At 45.6% G+C, this 18,716-nt stretch overlaps 1 protein-coding gene across 1 annotated transcript in view; it reads right to left on the bottom strand.

The window, feature by feature from the left end:
• TMTC1 (transmembrane and tetratricopeptide repeat containing 1) overlaps nucleotides 1–18,716 on the bottom strand; it is a 134,870-nt gene that overhangs the window by 22,038 nt on the left and 94,116 nt on the right. Inside the window, exons 10-11 of the mRNA XM_009883633.1 lie at nucleotides 16,189–16,302; nucleotides 54–197 (exon numbers count right to left, since the gene is read on the bottom strand). Coding sequence (XP_009881935.1) covers nucleotides 54–197; nucleotides 16,189–16,302 — 258 coding nt within the window. The remainder of the gene's footprint in view (nucleotides 1–53; nucleotides 198–16,188; nucleotides 16,303–18,716) is intronic.

The raw sequence follows: 18,716 nt of genomic DNA, 5'->3' as shown, positions 1-18,716 counted from the left end.
TGTATGTAGAGAGAATGTGAATTTCCTTGATGCCAGTTCTGCATTCAACTTACTTGAGCAGGTTGCCGAGATTGAAGAGAGCTCGATTGTGCTGAGGGTTTAACTGAAGGGCCCGTCTGTAATAGTCCTTTGCCTCCACCACGTCTTTGGTCAACGTCCCCAAGTTGTTGAGAGCACTTGCGTGATGAGGGTACAGTCTAGGAAAAATGAAATATCAAGTTACAGACACTCATTAATTGACAAATAAAGCTGGGGTCCCTAATGCAGCCACCACGGCTGTTTAGTACTCTGTAAAGCAAAGGATGTCAGCAAGGAAACAGTGTTTTCCTTCATTTGCTGCAGGTCCTGATGGGATCCTGAGGAACCTTTTCAACTCCCAATGAGATTGCAAATCAGATCCTTCTCCTGCAGTTCCTGTATGCCTCCAGGGCAAAAGGGAACACCCAACAGCTTTGAAAGCCTAGTTTACCCTCCAAGCAAAAGGCAAAGTGACTAAAGCAGCTTGAACATCTTTATTCAAAATGTTTTTCAAACAAGCACGAACTGCTTTGTCAAAAATATGTTTCAAATGGAAATATGTTTTGACATATACAGAAACCAACACAACACTGTTTAAATTGTTCTGTTTTGATTTTTTTTTAAAATCAGTTTTCCACAATAAAAGTGATAATAAAGTGCAAAAGGAAACCTGAAATCAGCTGTTGAACAATGTTTTCAGGATCAAGCAAAATGACAGAAAAATCTGGAAACAGACTGCTTAACAGTCTGAATTCCCTAAGCTTCTAGTTGTATTTTTTTTACCACTTGGTCCAGTTCTCCTTTTAACTGATCTGTTGATCTTTACATCTACCTGTTTCAGTTATAACACTACATATCGGGCCCAGCGCATCTCTGTTAAAATCCTCCACGAATTAAGCAGCACATCGTGGTCCATTCAGCTGCTTAAATTCTCAGACAAAGTTGTGCTCCCGCATTAATATTTTGGTTTGTAGGTCTTTCACCAGAAAACTCCAGAGATGAAAGTGATCCAGGGCAAGATTTAGCACCCAGGGCCCTCTGTGTCATAGATGGGTGAAAACTGAGGTTCGTTGTGATAAAGAAATAAATCTATGACAGTAGCCCACAGAGGTCCCAGGCGAGCTGGGAGACCAGCCCTGTCAGTACATCTGATGCTCTGGTATGAAACGGTGCACACCTGTGCTTGCCCACCGAACTCCTCCAGACGATCATTTCATTCGTCATAGGGAGGAAGCAGGTTAAGATGGTCAAGGCTTCGTTTTGAGAAGCTCTAGCTGCAAATCCTGCTGCCACTACAGATCTTCTGTTTCCAACCAGGACAAGTCGTCTGACATTTCTTTGCCTTAGGTCCCCGTTCACGGGAAAGTGATGTGGATAACAACATTTAAAGTAGTTGGTTATGATAGCCCAGGGTACAGCATGAGGAGGGGCATTTAAAGGAAGAAGGGATTAAGAGTCTATAATACAGTCTGACTCTAAAGTTTGCAACTGTTTTTAATCTAAGACTTTCCACGGTGGGTTTGGTTGGTTTTTTTTGCCTGGAGTTTTTCATTATGTCAGTTCAGCCCTGGGATTTTCTGGGCTTAAGCACCATGAATAATTTAGCATTTTATACACTGCTGCAACATTTGTATCAGTCACATTTTCGCTCCACTGCACATAAGTGATTCTGGCAGGGTCGTACTTGGGGGTGAAGCTGGGATCGCAGTAGGGAACTCCGGGAGCAGTGTACACGCACTAGTAACAAACGTGGGATGCTTCCTACGACTAAGTAAGAGAAGGGCCCCAAAACCATTTTTCCACCCAACACCAAGCCTAGCGGACAACAATTGCAAAGCCATATAGTCGAGGTGAGAGCGTTCAAAGATGCAGCCACATATGTTTTTTAAAACTTCACCTATTATGCTGAGAAAAGATAAATGAAGTGACCACCACTCACAGTAACTAATTACTGCAGTCTCTGTCAACATCCCTCACCTACAGATAAGGCTCCCATCTCTCAGAGGTAACCACTTCTCTTGCTACAAGCTCTCAGGTGCAGTTTACGTGTCTCAGGCGTCTGCGTCCATTCACCCATGGCTACTTGCACTCCCTGCTCAACTGATTTTTGAAGAGTTCCCTAATTGATCTTGTCACAGAGGAGCAAAGAGTAGGAAATCCAAGGCTAGACTGCAGTTGGCACAGAAACAACATCACTTTCCATCACTGGAGCTATCCAGTCAGCCTGCGCCTTTTGGGATGCAAGGGGATGCCTGTGCTTGGAGAAGCATCAGTGAAGGACAAGAGGGTGATGAGAGTATGGTGTTGAGCCTTGACCATGGCCCTAAAATCCACTGGTCATCAAGGCTAAGCCTTCCCATCTGGAGCAGGCTGGGAGAAATGTTTTCCACCGCAACAGGAGGGGAGCAATGGAAAGGACCAAGCTTGCTTACTCCTCAGCACTTTGGATGCGGCTCTGTGTGATGCCTTGACCAGGATCTTCAGTGAAGAATGTCCTATCTACCTTAGGACAAATGACCAAGGGCTCAGCCTTGTCTCCCATTTCTTCCATGGGATTTTGACATTGTTTTGGACCAAAAAAAAGGTTTGGGAGTTATATTTTTGAGGCTTTTTTCCAGTTGGCTATGATAAAAGCTGTGCACTACTTCTGTCAGTACTCACACATAAAACCAGCTCTAATATCTGACAAGAAGTCGCCCGAGTTATGAGTGGGCAAAAGTATTTCAGACAATTCTCGGGAAAGTCAGAAACAGATTAACATTTTACAGCCCTAAACCTGATGGTTTTGCTCTCAAACTCTCAGAAATTAATTCTGTTCTTGGCCTCTAGTGCCCCCATGACATTTTAGGCCTAAGAGATTTGCTTGCACTGATTTGGAAAGGCATGAAAATGCAAGATTAAAAAAGAGAACTGATTTCACCTTTAAATTGCACAGTTCTGACCAGCAGTGCCATAAATACACTTCTGAGCTCAGCTTAAAACCTATCACAGGATGCAAGCACATCTCCCATGTATCCTGGGCTCTATTTTTTGTGGTTTACATTTATTCATTACATCTCATTGCCCTTTCCAAGAAACGTAAGTGAAAAACCAGAACCTCAGCTAGCACAAATTGTGAGCTTAAACCCGCTTAGCATCTGGCCCGAAGAACTTCCAATGTTTGCAATTTTACATATCTGAACAAACGTTAAGAGAAAAATCTGAGCACAGTGAGATAAGGCAGTGCTGTTGAGCTTTGCCATTAGGGTTCAGTTCCTTATGCTTTTATTTGGAATATTACTTCATTATGGCAGTAGAGCAAGATGCCACTCAACTGAGTTCAGCCCAGAGCCAAACCTAGCCCTAAGAGAGCATCACTTCTAATAAAGTAACCAGAACCACAGCCTGAGGCCACAACCATCCACGCTGTTATACTGCTAATATGATCCTTAACCCTTTTACACCACCCTCAAATAGCTCCCAAGAGCGGTCCAGGGCTGAGCCTGGACCAGGGTCTGGTCCCCAAACCTGCTTGGGCTCAGCTGCTGTCTCTCGCAGGATACAAGCACTTACTGAATGCTTGCAGGTCAATTTACGCCTGTTGGCCTCAGAGCTAGAGAATGGGGCTCAGGCCCTTTTTTATTTATTAATATGGATGATGAGTAAAGGACTAATGGCCTTAATCAAACCACCCTCTGCTCATGCGCACACACACTGCTGTAAATAGCAGCTTCCTGGGGATAAAACCAAAGTAGAACAAAATCTCGTGGCCGGATTTGCAGACCATCATAAAACTTGACTACAGGTGACTAATTAAAGCAACATTTACTCAAGAACTCTCGAAATGTTTCTGCAAAACTTGCAGATACACCATTTGCAAACTGATTTGCTTTTTGCTGTACGTTATCTACTATTTTAATGAATGGTGAAACACACACTCTTCCCCTCCCCTCCCCCCCCTTTTAGGTTATCAGGAGGTTTGTGCTGTTTTTCAAGACTTTTGGAATTGGTACCAATGATTCCCGATGCCTACCTTTCTTATTTTGACTGTAAGCTCTCTGATGCAAAGATTGTCTCTTCCCCACATGTATTTATTTCTTGGAAGGGTCAGAAACCCATTACCAGGACAAGGAGGTCTCCAGTTAACCTGAAGTCTCTTCATGCAACAATAATGACAATACTCAGAACCCAGACTTTGTTTTACAAATAGCCAGGACACTCTGAGATGCAAGGAATCAGTTGTTGGAACATATATACCTTGTTTTGCAACTTCTCTTAAGAAACAAAGCCTTCTAACTGGACACACACCGAGCTGTATTTTCCTTGCCACCACCATTGATAATGGTAACAGTCTGCAGGCAATATCCTTCTTGCTATGCATCTGATTAGGTAGAAATTCCTCTAGGCTTCACCTAATCAAATGCAAGTGCTGCATTATTTATGAAAGAAAGCTGAATTTCATTAAACTTATTCTGCAAGAAGCAGTTCATGTAAAAAAATCAGTTTCCCCTTCCTTTTAGAAATCAGAATAATTTTCTTTAAAAACCTACATTCACAGGTAATTATAATACAAGTCTTGAAATGGCAAAATTACTTTAAAAAAAAAAAGCAACCCATAAAAGTATATTTTAAATCAGCCTGGGATTTAATTTCTAAAGAGAAGACAAGTGGGATGTTTCCTTGTTGCAGAATGAATAATTCAAATGATTCCTCCAGTGCTGTATCTGCAATTGTCAGAATAAATTTAAGCAGCTTTCCCTTTAACTGTTACAGGTATACACTGCACAGGAACTCCTGTTACTAATTATCCCCACTTATTTTAGGCTAGCAAAATTCCCTCTAATACCACCGAGCAAAAGCCTTATTGACTTGCACAGTTGAGAGATTTCCAGTTTCACAAGAAGATACCAGGCATAAAACATACACAATTGTCAAAACACTGATGACCATTTGTTTTGCTTTTTAATTTAATGCTGCTATTACCTGAAACATTGTTTTTTTAAAAAAAAAAATTTAAAAAATCAGGGATTTTGTTTGGCAACATATCTGAACTACAAGACAATTCCAGAAAAAAAAAGGAGAAAGGGAGGGAATTTGTTGTCATGGCTACAACCTATAATCCACCAAGAATTTTAATTCTTTTAATTCAGATTGAGAGAGAGACCACTTAAACAACTGGCAAGCTCTGCTCGTAGTCCTGCCTTAAATGGCCTTTGGGCTGGTGCCAGCAGTATTCAGGGGGCAAAAGGCATTAGCGTGACAACTCCCCACTCGCTCTTAAGAGTGTTATGTGGTTTTTGCACAGCCATCCCCGTGCGGTGGGCAGGGAGCAACAGGGGATGGGGCCAGACTAACATGCAATTAGCCTGGGAAACTACCCCGAACAGCAGGGAAAAGGCTGCAACATTGGCTTTCAGGGGTCCGGGCAACCCCCCTGCAGCCACTGCATGGTAAAAGAGGTTACTGGAAGCAGTCCAGAGCCAACTCTCAGAGCTGGGACAGCCCTGAGATGTCACGCACTGGGGGTGACTCTCCCTGATGCCCCAGCCCAGCACCCAGCCCCTCGCCACCCGCCAAGCACTGATAATAAACCTGTTGAAAGCACGTTCCCAGTGACTTAAAACGTGAGACCTTGAAGCCATTGTAAAAGCTGTAAGCAACACTGGCCATCATTAACCTAACGGCCATGCCACGGCAGCAGCAGCAGAAAGAAAAAACCTGCCAGCATCATCTTGCACCAGATTTGAAGGAGCTCCAAGCGTATTCATTTCTGCTAGAGAGAAAAATCACCAACTGATTCAGCTGGGGAGATCTAGCGGGCCTCTTTTTTGTTAATGCACCTTTTGATTAAAGAATGTGTTTAAACTTAGCAATCACAGGGAACGCTCCACCTTTGAAGCAGCTGTGATTAATTACCACTGCCGCACCGCCGTGAGAAAACAGGTTGTGTTGCCTCTCTCGTGGTAGAAGGAGAAGAGGGGCTGAAGAGCCCTGGGATGGACCTCCTCTCACTGGTCCTCTGTACCGCAGGATGCCTCCCTGCCACCTGCTCTTGGTTCTCCTGGTGCCTGCTCGGCCCTGCCGCAACGCTCAGCATCCACAAGGCTCACTTCAGCCAGATTAAGCGCACAGAGTCGGGCCTTAATTACCCAAGCCCAATTACTTGCTGGCAGCACGGCAACTTGTTTTTAACGCATGTTTTGCCCCATTCCAACACATACCATATATTTTATTGGCATCATTTTGCCAACAAAAGTAAGAATGCAATGTGAATAATGTTTCAGCTGTGCCAAATTTTTATACTGCTGCTTTATATTTACCCCACTATACTATTTCAAGCCAATTTTCCAATTTCAATATTACATCACGCTCATTTTCATGTATTTATTTACGTAAGTTCTCAATAAAGCTCTATGTCAGGTTGAATTAAAACTTGACTTGATGTAATTCAGAGACCAGTCATCCTACTGGGAACAATCCTGCGCTGGCAACAACTCAGGCCATGACCTCACAATAGCGTGGCACCTTGTTCTGAGAGCTGCTCTACATGATGCGGAGACATGTAGGTCACGGAATCAGATCCTATGTCTTTCTTAAAAAGACCTTCATTTTGCAGCATTTGAATTCCTTTTATAGAAGGAGAGATGATCCTGCAATATTAAGCAGCAGCTGGTTTCTCTTGAAGAGTTTTAGTAGTTGCATCAATATTTCCTCAAAGGTAACACCCTTCAGCTTGGCAGAAGGTTTGTGGCAGGCTGGGATTTTTTACTTCTTTTTTTTTTTTAATGGAAATCCTGTTAAAAGTCAGACAAGTGAGATATCTAATGCTTCTGGGTTCCTTTGAAAGCCTCAGGCATAATCTTTAGTAAAAGCATGACAAAGCAGCCAGTCTCATGGCTGTAGGCAGCACGGCCCAGCACTGGGTGTTATTACATCATGCCCATTTCCACGTACTCAGCTATGAGGTGGTCCAGCTCAGGGCCTGACACAATGCTAGGAATAAGAGAGGGAGCTATCCCACCCCAGCGTGGGCCGGGGGCTCTCAGAGCATCCCTGAGCAGCTCTGCAGGTCCCGTTAGGGTCCTCACTGGTGCTACATGGACCAGCTCAGGTCCTGATAGAGGTCCTGCTCAAGCAGGGATGGGGGGTGCCTGATCACCAGTGCCTACAACTATTTCAGACACCCACCCAGCGTGTTCTTTCCTCTGCTGCTGCTCAAGGGCAAGTACCCCAGATGCCTTGGGTACCCCAGCCCACCTCAAATGTCGTCTACCTTCTAGTGGGCAGAATCACCCACATTTTGGCACTGGGCACCTACAGCGTGGACACTGAGAGACAGTGCTCACCTCTGCCACATTTCACATGTGGCCTGGGACAAGTCTGTCTCTCAGGATCTCCATGCCCTGTCCCTAAAGCAACAATAATAAAACTTCACTTCCTCATAGTTATTGCCTCTCTGCTCACAGCACAAGCTCTCTGCACTGATGACAACCTCCAGCTACGGTCAGTGGCCGGCACAGCAGGATCTTGATCTCAGCTGGGACCTCCAGAGGCCAATTCAGTATAAATAGTGAGTGCTGAATTGCAGCCAGGGATCGGTAGAAGGAAGAAAGGTCCTGGTGGTTCAGCTTCTCCCCCTGTCCGGCAGCCCAGCTGCCACCAGCAAACCCTTTCACCAGGGTGAGCCTCCGAGGCTGATGGGCAGAGCGCAGGGAACAGGAGACACGCTGTAGCCTAGTATTGAGGGAAACCTCTCCAGGACAGAAATGTGGGGAAAAATAAAAATAGAAGCTGAATAGATTTAATCTGTTAATTGAGGGGTTCCCTGCAATTTTGGGGACCCCCTCCGGTTTGGGGTGCCCCAAATTTCGGGGGGTGGTCCTTAATTTTGGGGGTGGGGCATAAAAATGGGGTAAGAAAGAGCCATTTTGGGTGTTTTCCAAAAAAAAAAAAAACCACAAACCAACCATATCCAGAAGCATGCCAATTAAAAAACAAACCTGTGGCACTTTAAACGATATTACAGTTCATAAATTTTCATTAAATTTTCAAACTTGGGCAGGGGTAGAAGCTTAAGATTTAGAACTCAGGAGAAAAAAAAAAAAGATTTTAAGTCAAACAATGTCACAGCTAAACATAAATAAATAAACCCTCTCCCGCTAAGCTCCCATGTTCCCTGCAATGCTGAGGCAACATGAGGTTATCAAACTGGGCTGCCTGCTTATACTCTCACATAAAGAATTTATGCAGGATCCATGTAAGTCCTGAAAATCCCAGAAACCACTCAAGCCCAACAAAGGACTAAGAATTCATGACACACCTGACTTACAGACAGCGTGAACAGTGCAGGTGCTTCCGTAGAGCCCACAGAAACTAGAAGGACACCACAGCAAACAGGAGACCATCGGGTGAGTTCTCCAACTGAATCATTACATGAGGGGATGAAACAACAACATATATCTCGCCTAAGCAGATGGGGTGAAATCACACCTGTCATCTCCCAGGGTTCACAGGTGCTGGAGAAAGCTGTACAGCCCCACACTGCCACCTGTGATCACGGCTGTCTCCGAGATGTCTGGGAGTTGCCTCAGTCTTCAGTGTAAATCAGAGCAACCCCAATCCAGCACCACCCAGATTGCTCAAAGGGGCCATTCAAATGTCTGGGGGTAAGCAGAGCGCTGCAACTTCTCCTGCTAAGCCTTCACGGAAAGTCTCAAGGTTATCCTTGACAGACACGCACTGGGAACCAATTTTTCTGCTGCCCCTTGGTAAGGACCGGCGAAGGCAAGTCTCTGATGATTTAGCGCGGCAATAATCAGTGCTACCTGGTCATTCTTTGAGCAAAGTTTTCATAAAGACAAGGACAGCAGGCTAGGGAAAAAGAAATAGCTGTCAGAACAAGTAATTAACCCTTGGTTTAGAAGTCCTTATTAGCCAAAAGTGAAAAGTAGACTTGAACATGAGCAAAATACAGCCATAAGTTTCTCTCTGCATAGCCCATGTAAAAATCAAATTAGATGTCTTGTGCCAATAAGACAACAACTTTCCAGCTTCATTAAGGAAGCATTTTCCATTCCCCAGATTTTTAGCATCAGTCCCTGATATGTAAGTAGTCAGAGCAGTGACTCAGTGTCTGAGGAAGGCTATGGAGAAGTCATTCTCATAGCTGAGGGAGGCCCTTCTCCAAGAAGATGTGTTTGAAAAGCCAGCAAGTCCCTGAAGGATAGTGTAGAAGGACCTGCACCCATGACAGAAGCCATGCTCTAGGAAGCGGCCCTGCCTGTAAATACCAGTATCCAGGGGTGAGTTATAAATATATCTGTCCAGCCAGCAGGGACATCCATCTTCCATCGCTGTCAATGCAGTTAACACTGCACACACACTGCCGCTGCATCAGAGCTCGTGGTTGCACTTACACCAGTTTGGTTATTGAGTAAACAAAAGTCTGTGCCTTGACTAACTGATATTTGATCACTAAAAAACAGAAAAACTGAGCAGAGGTGGAGTATACCCCAAACTAGGCAGGGCTTTGTTGTGCCTTATAGAGAACAGGTTCAAAAATAAATTACACTGGTTGAAGTAATTTGGCCATCATCCCATGCACTGTGTTGTAAAGGCCATTAAATCTCTGATTCAAATTATCAGGCAGCCTTTTCGGCCATCAGTTACTATTAAATCCCTCAACAGTTTTGTCTAGCTTCAGGACAGCCACCATACACGCGCATGAGAACACCAGTTACCCCAAAAGCCTATTGTCAAAGTGCGATTCAGAAGAACACTGCACAAAGATGTTTCTGACTGCTTGGACGTGATCTGCCTCGACTCTGTAGCATCCACTAACACAGGGTATTATGTGAAATCTCTATGAAGATGTTTCATCAAATGCCTAACCAGAGGGCTTGCTCCAAGGGCCCGACCTAAGTAACATTAAGCGTCAGAAGGGCACTCACGGCTTCGGGAGCAAATGCAGCCCTGGCAGTCACAGCAAGAAGCGCTGCACATTTTTGACTCACTGTAAAAACAGGCTAACAAATGGTGCTGGTATTTTAATTCTTTCCAGAAATAAATCACAGATGGTATCCAAGGCCACCTGCAGTCCACGCTGAGAGCCATTTTCAAGGCATACACACAGACACACACGCACATAAAGGGGCTGTACGAACACATTTTTTTTACTGCATGGAGAGTGCAATTTAACCGAACTTAAACAACCCCAGATAATGTTGATTTAAGATATATAAAAACCCAGTGGGAAGGTGTGTGGGAAAGCTTAGCAAGAAACCTGAGTCTCCCTTACAGCATTAGGGCTTTATTTCTAAAGTGGAGTGAGGAGAAAGAGCAGCCTCGCTTGCGCCTTTTCTACCCATTCCAGTGATGTTACGCACCGATTTTATTCCCTCGGTGAGGGATATGGATACGGTACCCACACTGCTTCCTCCTCGCTCCCCTGCTATCTACCCTGCACTCAAATACCAAGTATACGCAAGTATGATCTCATGACACTTTCTGATGCCTCAAACCAGTATTCCCAGTTTCCATGCTGTGAGCAGTGCCCTAAACCATATTATTTGCAAACCGCAAGAGCCAAATTGCACACGTTGCTGCACCAAGTGTTCTCATACGGGTTCATCTGCCTCCTGGCCACTCTCTCCTCTCTCTCAAGGCTGAACATCAGAGCAGCTCCCTGAGCTGCAAAGCAAGCCAGCCTGAGGGCTCCTGCTCACTGACTGGAGGCTCCCTTCTCTGGAGGATGCCAGAAGGGAGAATGGAGGTTTCTGCACCGATCTGCTCATGGCAGGTTGGTCCCCTTCTCACTCTGTTCAGTCAGCAGCATTTGGCAGGCAAAGTCCAAGGGGAGCTTATGGCTATGAACCTGTTGAGGGACACATACACACACACAGCCACACTACAAAGGTGTGTGCACTCTGAGGTACACACACTGGTGCATTTATGTGCATAAACTCACAGTATTACATATATGGTGGATACTTCCTGCAGGACTCTATACTATCGGATATTCCACTGATGATAAGAGTCAGTTCCCACACTTGCCCATGGCTCCCTTAGGAAAGAGCAGCACCCCAGGGAGCAGCTCCAGGTTGCTCCAGGGTGCCTGATGCTACCAGGGCCAGCCTGAGTCTGTCTGCCTCTCTCTCTCCCCCCTGGCCTCCCTGTTGGTATTTCTTTCTTTCCAGCAACTTTTCCTTTTTTAGTCCCCCAATCTCATTTCATTTCTGCAACTTTCATCTGAATACTCTACTCACATTTTTAATTAAGGGCAAATCTGTATGTTTTTATGTCCAAAAGTGCAAACATGAAATTTTAGATGTTGACCTTTTGCTGGATGTAGAAATGTAGCTTGAATAGCACAGAATTATTATTAGCACATTTATTCACCCAACTCCAGCAAGAAACCCAGCAACCTCCTTCAGCCCCACCTGCTGCTGCTCACATTGATCTGCCGTGCATGGGAAGCATGGCCCTGGCAACAAACACAGAGATACAGAGGGTAAAACAGAGCTGCTCTGGGAATGAAAATTTTGAATGACTGCGATTATAGCAGGGAAGGTGAATTTTTTTCCCCTTCATTGTTAAAAGGGTTATTGAATGTTCATCAAATGGATTTTAAGGCTCTGCTGGTTTTCCTCTCTCTGCATGTCAGCTCCTGCGCGCTCCTGAGGAACGATAAAAAAATCTCAACAGCAACATCAAGCAAACAAGGCTGGGGAGAAGCAGCACAAAAGCTTGGTAACTATCAACAACAGCAAAAATGTCTTCATTAGCACATTGGAGTTGTTCTTCGTATTTGCAGGAGGTTGCACGACCTCATATTCTCACTCACAAACACAAGAGTGGCGAGACAAGTTTTATTTCAGATAAGACCAGCACTGTTTCATCTCCAGCAGCAGGGGGGTATCTGAAATTCCTAGCAACAGCCACAAACCTTCAGCAGAAGCAGCAGCAAGAATATTAAGGCCAGCTTTCAGAGTAGCCATGGTCAACCCACATCTCAGATGGAGTATTTCTGGCCTTTACTTTTCGCAGGAAAAAAAACAAACAAGTATCTCCTGGGGTCACTACCATATGTCAGGCAAACCAGTGAAGCAGTCTATATTCCAGCAGTGTGTTTTCTTGTTTTACTGAAGGTAAGCTGAAAGGTTTATAACCCACTGCTACAATCGCAGAACGCCAGCTGTTCATCAGGTCTGCTTTATGCGTAACTCATCTCGCATCTCTGAAGGGCTCTGCTTCCATTCCCCTTTTTAGGAACCCAACGTACAGCAGGAGCTTTTCCTACATACGCAGAACTTTTTTTTCCTTTTCATTCTCCCCCTCTCCAATTCAAATGTTGTTCTCCAGTTTTGCATTTCATTTCAGTTTTCATTTCTCCCGCTCTTGGACAGCATGGTTAAATTGCACTAATTACCTAAGCCTAAGTCAGGGTGTTGTGTCATTGGCCCCTGGGTTGGGTGAGGAATGAGTTTTTTGATGGGCCACCTGCAATGACATCAACAGGTGGTTGTTGGGATCAATTGCCAAGTTTGCCTTGGAAACCTGCCCTGCAGTTTTGCTGTCAGAGAAAACACATTCTTCTACTCCACCATCTATCTGCCCTGAAGTTAACAGAGATACACCAACATCTGCCAGCGGAGGATCCTGCCCGCCTTTCAAAGTGGGAATGGGAGCAAGCGTCTAAAGCACCGGGGACTGACTTTCCCAGGATTTAATCTCAATTGCTATCATTTCACTACGTAACCTGTGTGCACTTCAACATCCTTTACCACAGCCGCAGCGACACCACCACCTGCCTACTTCACAGGAGTAATGGGTTGCTTCGCTGAACAGCTACACGGCAACCGACACTTCTGGCAGAGAAGCAGGGACTGGAAACACATCATTACGTTGGTGGAATGGTAATTGCAAGCGGTTCAAGCAGCCGAGTGCGGACTGACAGGATCACTTTTGTTTAGCAAACAGTTAGGCTCGTTCACCAGAGATCAAGCAGACCTACACTGTAATTTGGCACAAGTTTTAGAAGTGAGCTGGAATGATGGATGAGCCATCACCCACGTGCCTCAGACAGAGCCGGTACGGGATGCTGCTGCTCTCCCTCTCCTACCTCCCAGGAGCTCCCAGGTGGTGGTAGTCTGTGTCCTTATTGACTCCATTTCCCTATTAATTCCCTTATTGATCTGCTTACTGCGCGCTAGACAGATACAATATTTTGATCTCCCATTACTTCTGACAGTGCTGCCACTGGACTGTGAAGCCTCTTGAAGGGCCTATGTTTTCTGGAACCTGGGGAGCGTGGATCCACCTGGACTCACCTGCAGACTCCTGGTGAGGGGTACTTGGGGGAAAGTCCGGGAAGCTGGTTGTGTTAGCACCTGAGCTGCTGGTCTGCATACTCCACGATGAGGAAATTCATGGAGTGAACACTGCTTCTGCTTCCCAGATGTTCTTCCATTTTCAGGTCTGGCCAGTGGCCAAAAATACCCTGAACCATCAAAATCTGGTCAGGATATTACAGCTACTACTTCATTCTCTCTAATTATAGAGTAATTGGTCTACAATCCGAGCAGCTGTAGTCTGTGAGGATGGGTAAACAGCTTGGACACGAAATCTGTTCTTGTCTGTAATACCCATCTAAGGTCTTCCACTACACCCACTGTCATGTTGCCTGTCCTGCATCCATCACCTTCTCCACCACTTCAACACAGCCGTCATGTGCAGGCACCTAGTGGAGACTGCAAGACCTACACACAACCTCAGACATTTCAGAAGGGGTATATCTGAGGGGAAAACAGGGAATGTAATTCTCAACAGGAGTACACACTACACTTTTTAGTTACACTGGCTTATTGCTTAATACACAGGCCCCAAATTATTTCCCTGTGACGGGGGTGGGAAGAAGGGGTAAAAATAAGGAAAGCTTAAGTGCAGAGAGATGAGGTGGTGGGACCCAGTAATGCAGCTTCCTAGTGATGGAGCCAGCAGGAGACTCCTGACTCTTGGTCTGCGCTGCTGGGTCACATAGCCAATGTGCAAGGTGGGGACAGGGGTTCGCTTTTCAAAAGTGCCAACTAATCCTGAAATTACTGAAGTAACTGGAGCACTAGCACCAGTGCCACTGAGACACCGAGCACCCAGAGAAGAGCTTGGTTGGTTCTGTGTGGCTCCAAGCCCTGAAGAGGCTTTGGACGCTCTATAAACAATAATACCATCAGCACAAATTGTGCTATCTAATAAAGTTGAGGAAATGTTTGCAATCAGCTCTCAAAACAGACTCTTCCATAATTGAAATACTGCAGAGCAGAAGACAGCATTATAATTACAATAAATGGGAACTGCTGAGTTAGAGAAGAGCAAAATCTTTTGTCAGCAAATCCCATTTACACAAGCAGACGCAATGTCGGTAGGAGCAGAAAGCAGTTACATTACTGTGTGTACTGGTACCTGCGCATTCACTTGCGGGGCTTGGATAATATTTGTTAGTCCCTCTGCTTTTTAACTTGCAATGGCCTTCTCTGGTAAATTGAAGAAAGTTCAGAGACTAGCTACAGGAACGACTGGAATACTGCAAAAACTCGCATAACACTGAAAACACCAGTAGCTACCTCAGCGGGTTGTATCAAGCAGCAGGTTAAGGGAGGAGTTGATCACTCTACAGAAAACAGACTTTTGGTAATGGGCTCTGCAGTGTGGCGTTTAAAGGTGTAAACAAACCCAATGACTGGAAGCTGATGTTAAACAAATCAGACTAAAAATAAAGGAGAACATTTTCAACAGCCAAAGTAATTAACCTTCAGTACAATTTATTAATGGTTGTGCTGGATTTTCCGTTCCTGGAAACATTAAAAAATAGGATGGAGGTTTTTCTAAATTACTTCCTAAATGCCCAGTGTGGTAAAACAGAACAGGATGCTGCTCAAAAAACGCTAAAAGTCACCTTCACCCAGGTTCAGGCCCTCCTTTGTGACAATAAACTCCTGTCCTCCCAGCTTAACCTGGGTGGGTTAGGAGCTCTTGGAGAGCCTTTGGTATAACCCTGTCAGCTAGCCAGAGGACAAAACATAGATGTAGTTTCTGGAGCTTCCTGCTACATGACATGTCAGGAAAGAACATTTCTTGCACCTCCTGACATGCCCTATGGAGCCAGCTCTGCCCTTGCTGTGCAGCAGAGCCACTCCTCCCCTTGTCTGTCCTTCACACACATGCTTTTTTTCCCCCAAACATATTATCTGTACCCTCCATGCCTGTTTTCCCTTGCCACCTCCGCTCCCCGCCTTTTCCTTGCACTTATTCCCCTGAGGGGTTTGTCCCTTCTCCCAAGCCCCCAGGACCAGAGGGGAGAGGTTTTGGGAACTGGTGTGACCCGCTTGCTGCAGTGAGCGCTGCCCAGGCAGTGGGGAGCAGCCAAGGGCCCGGCTGAGCTGCACTAACATCACTGGTAGGAATGGCAAACAGAGGGATGCTGCTTGCAGGGAGTGACCCCATCCACATGTGGTCAGGAGGGTCCTTCTGAAATACCACAGGAGACATCCCATATTACAGCCCAACCCAAGGCCCAGATTTACCATGCATCTACCGACAAGGTAATTCACCCTCCTGCTTCAGCTTCCCCTTGCACGGAACCACAGTAACGATATTTACCCTGTTACTGCACAGGAGCATTTTCAGGATCAATTAGTTTAGTGTTCATGCAAAGCTCTGTGGACAGAAGCCTCAATACAGGTAGTAAGTACTATTATTATTACTGCACTTCAGATGGCTACAGCACTGGCATTTTCCAGGCACGCACCATTAACAATTTACTAAGATAAATGGTCCAGGAACCTGAAAATGCATTTATGACAACTACCTCCTGCTTACCAGCATACATTCAGCCAAGTAAATGACACCTCATTGCTCAATGTGTAGCTATGGTAACATTTCTATCCCATATACTGAAGTGAGCACACAAACACACACACACACACACACACGGAGCTGGAGGGAAGCCAGGCTACTTCATTTAATGACATGCAAACACCAAGCCAGGGAACTTTCCCAGCCTCCAAAAGCCAAGCTGTCCCACAGGAGCCGAGGGCGAGGAGCCGGCAACCCACCCCGTGCCTGGTGGGGAAGGGCTGGGCTAATGGCAGGCTGCACCGCACAACCAGAACCGCACCAGGCCCTCAAGGGACTTACTTGAGAGCAGTTTTGTAGTGGTAGATCGCCTCGACGTTACGGCCCTGGTCTTTCAGAAAATTGGCGTAGTTGTAGTGCACCTTGGCGTTGTGGGGCAGGGTCTTCACTCCCGAGCTGCAAAGAGGAACCGAAGCAGGACGCTGTTAGCCAGTGGTGTTACCCCACCTTCCCCGAGGTCTGCCACCTTCTCATGGTCCCTGTTCTGAAAAGTTTACTTGGATTTTGAGTGCTTTGTCACCTCCTGTGCACTCATGCCGACACAACTCATGTTACAACCCCAAGCTTGCCCCATGCACCCACATACCATGTGCCCCAGGTGGACATAAATACATGGCAGCAATGCAACTCATCCTGGCCACTGTCACCGTGGGCACCTCGAGCACCAACACTGCAACACTCCCTGTAGCCAGATGCTGTTGTATTTCAAAATCTGAATTATTAAATTGAAAGACCCTAAAAAGGCTAATATTCAGAGGGGAAAGTATGTAGTACTTTCTGTAATATAGCCATAACAGGCTCCCTGCTTAAACATGAGTGTCACAAAGCACCTTATGAAAAGCTGGATTTCAATCTGTCAGCTAGAGGTACCAGACTGAAGGTACCTTTTCAGTACGCATCAGCCACTAGAGGGGACGCGCAGCATATTCTGAGTACCCAGGCAGCATGTACGCACTGCTCAGCGCTGAGCAGAGTCTGGCCAGGAGGTGAGGGCTAATGCGACTCTCACCCTTAGCCGGCAAGTTGTACCCTCCCGTGTTATAACATACGAATGTGGGCACGTGGCTGCAGAGCCAACCCCATCCCTCCCCTTCATCTCCCCCACCGCGGAGAGTGGACTCAACATTTGGAATTAATAATGAGGGCACGAAGACAAAAGGAGAAGAGCAAGCATATGCTTATTTACTTAATTGAGAGCACAGAAAGCAAGGTACACCTTGCACAGCTAGAGGAAATGCCGTTTGAAGGTTAAGGAGAGAGAAAAATGACAGGAGCACGTACACCATGGAAACATTTCCCCTGCAAGAATCCAGAGACGTTGGTAGTCCGTTTAATGGGAGAATCCTTTCCAGCACATAAATAGGGGCTTTCTGAGGTAATGGGAAATAAGGATGGATCATACTGTTCACGTAAAACCAGACAAAGCGCTGTTTCTTGCTTACAGGCAGATTCCTGCCAGCCGCTCTCTTTTCTCCCCCCATCATCTCTGACCCTCCTACCTCAGGTAGGAAAAGCAAGGATTAGGAAATTCCCAAGTCTTATTGCTTTGCCTTGTCTGTCTCTCCTGTTAAACTTTGGTGGGCATGGAAGTTAATCATAACGAGACGGGGTTGCACACAGCCCCTACAGTGGGGTGCACACCCTCTCCTGTGGGGAGGATGCACCCACAGCTGCAGAAACCCTTTGACGGGGATTTCATTGTAAAACAGCGCTGGAGAATCACAGTGGCAAATGCAATATCTTTTTGGTTATCTGCAGCCAGTGGTATCAAGCGTCACTAATGCCTACTTGTGAGAGCTTCCAAAGCTTCGCCCACGGCTGCCTTACAGAGTTCAGCACAACACAGCCACGGATTGCCTACTGAAATTAAAAATACACCTTGCATTTGGCTTCCTAATCATCAGGTATTTCCAAATTACTTACTGGGAGCACTACAGGAATAAGACATTTTGTGACTAATCGCTGAATTAAATCAGTTAATTGATGCTATTCTTAAGAGAATGATTTTCTATATTAGTTTTCACAAAGATATACTGCACCAGCAGCAAGTAATGTGTGACTGCTATGGCTGTGTTAATTTCCATTGGCCTTGGGAGCTATTAACTACACACTTACAACCTCTGGGCATTACTGGAATATTAATTCTTATACAGAGAGGATTTCATTACACCAGCGCCAGCGTTACAGGCAGGGACATGGACAGGCACTCAAAACTGCTGCTCAGAGCTACGTGCAATGAGTTGCTGGCTCTGCTAAAGCCCCTGCTGAAACAGAGAAAACTGAGTTAATGGTGAGGAGCACATTACACATGCACAAGTACTTCAGTTCTAATGAGATACAGTTTTAAAAGTAAGATGCATATATTTAAATATTTTAATTCTGGACTGTTTCCCTTTAAGTAGAATTTATTATTAATCCTGCTGGTCCCATTTATTAAAATGTCACGAATAAAGCTGCTTTCATCTGCATGCTTTGGGTGGGGGTGACATAGGGAAGACAGAAATCGGTTCGGGTTCTTGCGATGCTCTCTCCTGCATCACCCCGCTCACACTCCCTGACCCATTTATCCTCGGAGAGGGTGTTTCATTTTGCAGATGCACATAGCCATGACTGAGGCTGCCTGGAGTCTCTGTACTACGGGAGGTAGTAGCAAACGCCCCGCTGGACACAGAGGGGAGGGGATATTTTAGGAGAGTTTTGGCAAACACTCCTGCTAATTGATTCTTGACCAGCCCAGAAGGCTGTTTGCTCGTTGACAGGGGAAACAATAATGGCCATAATGAGAGCCAAGCAGGAAAGGGTGGAGTATA

The sequence above is a fragment of the Charadrius vociferus genome, unplaced genomic scaffold, assembly GCF_000708025.1.
Source record: "Charadrius vociferus isolate BGI_N301 unplaced genomic scaffold, ASM70802v2 scaffold304, whole genome shotgun sequence".
Lineage (NCBI taxonomy): Eukaryota > Metazoa > Chordata > Aves > Charadriiformes > Charadriidae > Charadrius > Charadrius vociferus.
The sequence above is the reverse complement of the archived record's forward strand: the minus strand, read 5'-3'. Positions and strand labels throughout refer to the sequence as shown.